The sequence below is a fragment of the Phaethon lepturus genome, unplaced genomic scaffold (assembly GCF_000687285.1).
Source record: "Phaethon lepturus isolate BGI_N335 unplaced genomic scaffold, ASM68728v1 scaffold12833, whole genome shotgun sequence".
Taxonomy (NCBI): Eukaryota; Metazoa; Chordata; class Aves; order Phaethontiformes; family Phaethontidae; genus Phaethon; species Phaethon lepturus.
The window spans coordinates 1-8,236 of record NW_010531263.1 but is presented as its reverse complement, the minus strand read 5'-3'; the positions used below and the strand labels follow the sequence as shown (position 1 = coordinate 8,236).

Here is an 8,236-nt window from a genome sequence, read left to right as displayed (position 1 = left end):
GGCAAGCGGTTGGCGGGGCCAGGCCTGGCCGCCGAGGGACGCGTCCTGCGGGCTGTGCTCTACGTCTACCACAGCAGGCTGCTCCGGCACCGGTCCTACCTGGCCCTGCAGCAGGTGAGGAGCGGCCCTGGCTGGTCTCTGCAACCTGGCCCCAGTCCCAGCGGGGCATCTGGGTGCCTGGGCATCGTCCAAAAAGCGTTGTGGAGAAGGGGTGGTTTTGTTGTCTTTAAGCCTCCTCACAGCTTAGCTCAGTGGGCTTCCTGGCTCTGCGCAGCCAGCGCAATTTCCACTTTCCAGCTCTGTGGAATCAGTACTCAGTCTCTTATGCTCACACTAAGACCTGAAGTAGATACAATTACGTACATTTCAATATACGAGTACTACAGCAATTTGATGTTAAATTAATTGTAATAATGGGAGAGGGGAAGAATAATCCTAGGCTAGTCTATTAGGCACTTCCTGTTTTAAGATGAAAAGTGAACTCCTTAGCAGTTTTCCAGTAAAGGGATTGTCAGTATCTTCAAATAACTGTTTTGAAATAGAACAGGAATTGTTTTTACCTTCTTGATTTATTTATGCATTTTGTTCTTGAAAGCCAGTACCAAAGGCCACTGTATACTGCAGGAGAAACCATGCAGCACCAATTAGTAATGGCCTACTCCAGCCCTTCAGTTCATTCCATATTCATAATAGTGTGATAGAGGCATCTTTTTTATCATAGTGCAGAAATATTCCATCAGGCAAACCTGCAATTTGTGTTGTTAAAAGGGTAAGGGGAAAGTGTCACTTAATGCAGTAACAGTTCTTAGACCAAGGCAATCCCATCTCTTAAAATACTAGTCAAAAGAGTTTTCTTTTTTTTTTCTAGGTAGAACAATGCTTGAAGCGCCTATGGAAAATGAACTTGGTGGGCTGCATTGAAACTCTGGCAGAACTGATTCCCAGGTAAATGTCATGATCCCATACATTACACTACCCATTAACTCAGTCCGCAGAGCTAAAGCAGGGGAATGCTAGATCATAACTATCTCCTTATCTTTGTATCAACACAGGAAAAATACATCTCAAGACCATGCAGAGTGCTTAGTTCCCAGCCAACCTACACTGGAAACAGTAGCTCTGAAGGTGTTGGGAGGTTGCAAGCTCATATTACGTCTGCTGCACTGTTGCTGTAAAGCTTTTCTGTATCCTTGTTTCTACCATGAAAACATTCTTACAGTTCACCAGCAGCACCTCATGAGATCAAAACTAGGTCTGCTGTAGGCCCTGTATTGCCGATGGACTCAACTGAGCAATTCATATGTGCAACTTGAAGTTTCTTTGGTAGCCAAATGTCTTATTTTCAAGTTGTTATGTAAGAACCTCAGGCTCTTGGCTGGCTGCTGTTCCAGCCTTGAGCAACCCAAAGTCTGGATACTCCCAAATTATCCAGGATATTGCCTTGTGAATTGCCTCTAGTTGGTGTGTTCAGCAAGTCTCATTACATGCTGTTTATTTTTTATCCTTAACTGGTGTAATCTTCAGCTTGTCCGTTCAACATCTCTGCTCGGAAGAATTCATACTTTTGAACACTGTGGCTGCGGGGTTGTTGAGCCGGCTATGGTTTGTGTATTCAAAAGTCTGTCTTGTTTGTTGTCTGTCTGTTTGACATGCCTGTCAGGGAGAAGGGTTTGTAATTAGTCCTTGCTGCTGAGTGAGCTTTATTCAGTTGGGAGGAGGAGGGGAGACCCTCCATCCTTTTGTACTTGATTCTAGCACCTGAAGAGTTGTGTAAGTGGAGAGAGACTTCTTATGTGCTGTTCCGGAAGGCTTTGTTCTTGGTTCATAGCAAACTTTGTGTAGCACTAATAAAATGACAGTGTTAATGCCAGCCTGCCAGAAATACTACCATCTGGTACTTGTTGTAGCAAGCAGTAAGTCCTGCCTCGTTTTGAAATGGAAAGGCTGGGATAAAGTTGTTCTAGAATACTGATGAGTTTTCCAGGAAAATCATTGTTCTGGTCTCTCTCAGTACTGCAGAGCAACACCAAGAAAGTAACTGCTGTCTGTAGCTGAAGGAGTAGCAGCATTGTGTAGAAGAACTCGGTAAAACATTCTTTGGCACAAGAAACCGATCCCCCCAGTAAATGTAGAGCAAGCAAGTATACGGCGTCAGTGCTAGCACCATTGCGTTGAGTTGGTACAGGTTGTTTTTGGGGAAAGACCTCTTGTTAAATGATTTGGATGTCACCTGGGAACCTGATGAGACCCAGGTGTGGCACTCAGCAAAGCTCTACGGAATTGGAGGGGGCTTCCGATTGGGGATTTACTAGTCAAGTCACTCCTACATTCTGATCTTGGAACAGTTCCTTAAAACTCATACTAATACTAAGGAAAGCATGGAGATGGAGTGTAAAAAGACAAGCTTCTGTTGAGGGGGAATAGGGAAAGGGAAGCTTGGAATCTCTTCCATCAGCTCTTTTGCTTGAAGTGAACGTAGCTGTTCTGTGAGTACAAGGTTTTGCTAGAGCAGACTCCATACCTTTCTGTCTTCTCTCTTCAGGATTCAGTACAGGTGTGTATTGCAGAACCTCGTTTCCTTGTACGGCATGGTGTTGACATCACTTCATCTGGTATCTGAGACCCAACAGATGCCTTATGTCAAGGGGTTTACCTTCCCTTCTGATATCAGTAACTTCCTTGGAGTGAATGTTTCTTCTGAGGTAAAGAAGCAAAAGGCTAGAATGCTTACAACAAAAAAACATACCAGCTGGCTGAAGAAGCTCTTCCCAACGATGCCAGAGGCAGTGTCAGAGGTGGGGAAAAAGAGACATTTTCTGACCTGCACAAATGCTGTGAAAAACTGTAGCATCCCATGCCCCGTGGACATCGGAGAGCCAGTCCTGGTGACCAGAGCCAGCAGAGGTAAAGCCTTGTTGTGCCACAGTGCTACTGGTTTCTGATGTCTCAGAGCCTGACTGCACCTTCTGTCCAACACAGCCAAGCGCTTCTACTACCCATGGAGTGCAGTTCTCCTCTCTCCTGTTCTTGGGCCACATGTGCCCTTGCCTTTATAAAGCTGTAGATAATGTCAGTATTGTGAGGGTTTTTTTTCGTTGGTTTTAAACATGATACAGCCTGGAGAGAAGTAGGTAATGAATGTGGTACACAGGTCCTGTAAAGTCATTTGTATTTTCCTGCGTCTGTATAGATGGGGCCCAAGGACAGTGAGGGAAGCTAAGAGCACTGTCTGCAGTCTGTACAAGAGTATATAAAGTTGTAAGTACAGGATGCAAGTACCCCATGTTTGCTGGTTCTGGGCTGGGCCGAAGTCTTCCCCTGCAGTCAGAGCTATGGCCAGTGACTGGAGGCATCCAGGTGTTTGCATGAAGCTTTTACCCATTAAGTTCTCCTTTGCAGCCATCTGTAAATCTCTGCATCCTCTTCATCCCTTGCCAGCTGCCATGCGAGATGAGCGTAGTCCCCTTGAGTTTGCCTGGAGATGTTGAATACAGGTGTGAGCCTGCTGAAATGGCAAGAGGTCCAAGAGCTCAGCAGGGCAAAGCGCTGTTGTGTCTTTGCACAAAGACTTAAAACCGCCTTTCCTTCATAATGGGAACTCTCCTTTTGCTTTGTAGGGAAGCACCTGGGGTTTGATGTGAAGAGCCTACTTAGACCATCCAGACCTCCCACACAAGAGGTTTGTATGGCACCATTTTACATCTGTTTTTTTTTTTAAACTTTAAAGACCCTAACACTCAAAACATTATATTCCTGATTGAAAACGTCCCCTTTCCCTGCCTTACTTTTTCTTGTCTAACAACTCAAGTCAGCATGGCATCTTCGCACTGAAAATCACTGCTAATTTCTGCTTATGAGTTGGAGCATTTGTTGATATGTCAAGTGAAATGACCAGAGAGCAAGTCGGTAGTAGACAGGAATACAAATTCTAATTATCTGCCTCCTCTCTTTGTATTCCACAAAACAAGACTGCTCTTACACTTTCTCCTTAGGAAATAAGGAATGTTCTCACAAAGACCTCAGTGTCCTGCTCCTCTCCAGCAGAGAGGATCAGGTCTGCATGTTTTTAAAAGACTAGCTATTTCTGTTATTCTTTGTTTCAGGGTATTGCATCAACGCCTTTTAAAGCAAAATTGGCACCACTTACCTCTCGTATAGCAAAATTGCAGCATACTGTATCTCTTGTGCAGATGGTCCAAACAGCTACATCGTTTGGGCAACTGTCAGAGGCCCTCAGAAAAGCTATTCTGTGGTGCAAAGGCAACAAATTAAAATCAGCAGCTTATTTTCTGCGTAATAAGTTGTTGAAAAGCAACCGGCTGCACCACGTGGAGGCTCAAGGATGCAGGTAATTTTGCATGGGTGTGGGGTTTCTGGATCTGACACTTTACATTTTAACATTATATATTTTGCTAGTCTAACCCATTCTTTTAAAGTTCAAACGGGGTCACTGGACACTCCCACGTGAACATTCTGTTTAGCTTCAGTCATTTGTGAAAGGATTTAAAAGGCTAACAAATGCACAGATACTTAAGGAGGATGAAAATGCAACTTACATCATGTGCATGTTTAATGGTAATGATTATATGATGCAAAGGGTGTCATCTGTTTTCATAATGCCCTGGCTACTATTGTACAACATGCTGTTCTATCTCCTTGGTTAGATAAGGAAAATGATAGAGAGGGCTAATAATCAAATCTCTCTAAACCCCAAATGAAATAACACTTTAGCAGCTGATAAAGTTATGTTTTGTGCACCTTCCTCCCCTTAAGCTTGAAGAAAAAACTCTGCTGTGTCAAAACATCTGTTCGTAAATACCTCCTATACGGGTCACAAAATGCACGCTGGCCAAAGCAGTACCTTGGGGCACAGTTCTGTCGAAGGAGGATCAAATCATCCTCGCGCTTGAAGAGTATTCTGAAGACTGTTCGGCAAAAACCTTCAGAGCTTTTTGGGGTCTGTGAGAACAGTACTTCGCTCAACCTCCCAGCTTACCAGGATGGGCCTCCGAGTCAGGAAGGATGTTCCAATGCTGATACAGCCTCTGTCAAACCAAGCACAGCAAGGACCCCTAAGCAGCTGCTGCTGGAAGCAAGCCCTAGCCCTGTGTGGAAAGAAGCTACTGAGAACACAGATATTGATTCTATTTTTGCAGCAATGGGTGTCTGACCCTGGACTGTAAAGAGGAAAGGTGTCAAGTTTAATTCCCAATTTATTTCTCCCCCACGCCTAAGTAAAACCCTCAGAACCCTAATGTTCTCTCAGTAACTTACACCCTGAATTCTGCTAAGAACGTAACTATTTTAGTTTTGTAAAACAGCTTTTTTATGAAGGGGTGTTCCAAACAGCTGCATAGTCTTCAGCCTTTCACCTAGCCTTGTCCAGGAACCGTAACTTTGAGGTACCCTTACTCAGTATCCCTTCTCTATTGCTCAGCCGTGTGTCAAGTGCTGCTGTCAGTTACCATCCACAGCGGAACTTTTGTGGATGCTGCCACTTTTCCAAGGAAGCAGTTTTACACCCTTTCTGGTGTGCTGCTTTTACAGGGGACAGCCTTCACTTGCAGCATTATTGCTGTTCAGCATTTGTTATCCTTGTACTTGAAATGGGGAGTTAACTGAACCTACTGCCTCTGAGCTGCTCCAGAAAGAGGGAGAAGCACAGCTGTAACCTGTAACAGTAAACGCCTGACTGGTGAACATGTTTCTTACTGTCCTGAAACCTTTTTAATGTAAGTGCAATTTCTGCCTGCTTGGCAAGGTAAGGCACAGCAACTCCAACATGTATTAATGAAGTAATGTTAGAACAATGTGGTTAGTGCTTTTTGCCCAAGATCAGGATCACCAGGAAATACTAAGAAAAGAGTGTCTCAATGAAGAACAGGACTCTGGTTTATTGTAGAGCACCTGCCTAACAGGGGTAGGGAAAGGCTGCAAGCGCAAGTAAATCTGGAATAGGTTAACTTCAATTTCCTAGCCTTAATATTGGTAGAAAACAAAAGAGCTCTGCCCACTGGGACAGAAGAAAAAAACACCCTTCCTAGCCACTTAAGTGCTAAAAACCCTGTATTATGCACCTTGTGTGAACTGATCAATGTAAGTTTAGTTATAAGGAGGGGGCACAAACTTAAAACTTTTTATTCAAAGAGCACACACAGAGCAAAGAACAGAACTTCTATCGTTATTTGGGCTTGAAGACTTTATCTGGTTAAAGATCCATTTTCTAGTTTCCTGTCACAGGAATATCCAGCAATAACTGAAATAGTTGTAGAGAATCACCCATCATTATCCCTCTACAGATCTGATTCAACACAGTCCTACTTCAAACAGATTTCCTGCCATTACAAGAATCTTTAGAGCTCTCTTCTCATTTCATAAAATAGTATAAAAATACACAAGTATACCACATACAATCAGGTAACATTCAGCTGCTTGAATACTTCTCAGAAGAGGCTGGGAGCAAGGGCAGACATCCCACCAGTGATATCCATCATGAATAACCACTCCAGACAACGCACATAGCCTGCCTTCCTTCTGGGCAGCAGGTGCCCAAGTAATGCCTCGTGCAGCCTGTGCACAGAATCAGGATCCATAATTCGCTTCATCAAAGGCCTTTCTGGCTCGTTTCAGTTCTTCATTCATAGTTAGGAGGTCTTTAACTCTCGCGAACTTTCGGGGGTCCTTGCGGATTAGAAAGACAATGTCCTCAACCTGTACACGACCCTGCCGCCCAATTGACATGGCCTTGTGTGTCTGTTAGAGGAAAAGAAGAAAATCAGCAGGGTTTCTTTGCTCCTTAAATTTTTGTTAAGCTCTCAATTCCACTTTATTTCCTGTCATCATATAAACAAAAAGCAAGCAATTGCAGGATCTGGGCACCATCATCCCAGTCACAAGAGAACTTTCCAGTAAACCATGGACTTACTGTCTGTCACTCTGCTGTCCCTAGCTGCCTTGTCACTTACACCTGGTACATACCACTGTACACATATAGCAGTAATAACATCAAACTAAAGCCAGATTACATGTAGGACACCCAGCCTGCAGAATGCTTGAAAATGAACAGCATCGGGCAGAACTTGGAAGCAGTGTGAGGTACCCATATCACAGAACAGCTTAGGGCACTTTGATGAGGGAAAGCAAGGCCAACCTTTCAAAAGAAAGGAGATCCACAAACGGTAGGAATAACTTTTCAAAAAACAAACTTTCACACAGTATCCAAATGTCTGGAAAGGGAGATGGCTTCAGGTCCCAGATGCCTGCATTTCTTTTGTAGCACAGAGCTATGTTCCCATCCATGTAAAGACACTGGGAGAACACAAAAAACTGATGACCGACTTTCAAAGCTGGGCCTTGTCTTTTGTCAGCTGCATGTATAGCGATCCCACAGTGAATCCTAAAGTCAGCCATGTATTTCCCTCACGCCAATACTAATTTAACTGCTACTTTAGGACTTGAAACACTGCTTCTAAATCCACATGGAGCAAGATGCATGAATTTTGCCTTAATCTTGGAAGAACAGAGTCTCAGTTTAGTATTGTCCTACTAGCATCAGGGTTTTGGGCCTGGGATAATGCAGTACTTGAGTCAGAGGTATTAACCTTCAGAAGAGCTAAGTCTTTGTGAGGATGGTTTGACCATACTGTCTAGAGCTGACTTACCATTTCTGTGATAAACTCTATTACCAGGTCCTCAAGAATGTCCACTGATTCTGTGTAAGGGTTCTGGTCATCCCCAAATCCATACATCATGCATCTTACTGCAGAAGGAAACACTCAGCGTGAGGCTTCTTTCATGCGTTCAGCACTCTCAGCAGCATGCGTCTCGTTAGAGCTTGCCAGCCTACGCACTCACGCGCCAGTATGGCACACTTGTCTGTTGGGCAGGGCAATTCCTGAGCAGATGTACAGGAAATAAGGAGGTAGACAGAAACCAACAAAAGCCTAATGCTGTACATACAGAAAAGCACGTCTGATGGCAGACTCTTTAAATATGCATTTAGCCTACCAAGTATTGAACACTGATTGACAGCATGACTGACTTTTGGCACGGTTAGGTTCAGGTGATCCATTAGCAATATTTTCGGGGGGTCTATGCAAGAGCTTTCTGTGCTTTCAGCCAGGGCACAGAATGTAAGCCACTGTTTTGCTACGGAAAGCTCGTGTTTTGGAACTCCATGGCTGCCACCTCAGAGTTTCAGCTGTGTTTGGGGGGAAGAGGACAGGGAGCCCTGCAG

At 44.1% G+C, this 8,236-nt stretch overlaps 2 protein-coding genes across 2 annotated transcripts; one reads left to right on the top strand and one right to left on the bottom strand.

The window, feature by feature from the left end:
• Positions 1-3: 3 nt before the first annotated feature.
• Positions 4-5,170, top strand: LOC104615720 (chromosome unknown open reading frame, human C3orf17; the record flags this gene model as incomplete). Its single annotated transcript, XM_010284488.1, has 8 exons — positions 4-114; positions 869-945; positions 1,053-1,184; positions 1,525-1,602; positions 2,543-2,904; positions 3,618-3,679; positions 4,104-4,348; positions 4,774-5,170. Coding segments are annotated over 8 exons (1,464 nt in total), but the record flags the coding sequence as incomplete, so codon positions are not given.
• Positions 5,171-6,324: 1,154 nt separating this feature from the next.
• TAF13 (TAF13 RNA polymerase II, TATA box binding protein (TBP)-associated factor, 18kDa) lies at positions 6,325-7,754 on the bottom strand. Its single transcript, XM_010284487.1, has 2 exons — positions 7,662-7,754; positions 6,325-6,753 (listed from the first exon to the last, which is right to left on the bottom strand). Exons 1-2 carry the CDS (start codon positions 7,749-7,751, stop codon positions 6,583-6,585), a joined length of 261 nt encoding a protein of 86 aa, XP_010282789.1. The 5' UTR covers positions 7,752-7,754; the 3' UTR covers positions 6,325-6,582.
• Positions 7,755-8,236: the final 482 nt, after the last annotated feature.

Coding starts and splice junctions, on each gene's coding strand:
- TAF13 (XM_010284487.1), bottom strand. CDS start 7,751: ATGATGTATGGATTTGGGGATGACCAGAACCCTTACACAGAATCAGTG. Junction 6,754..7,661: donor TAGAGTTTATCACAGAAATG/GTAAGTCAGCTC, acceptor TTCCTCTAACAG/ACACACAAGGCCATGTCAAT.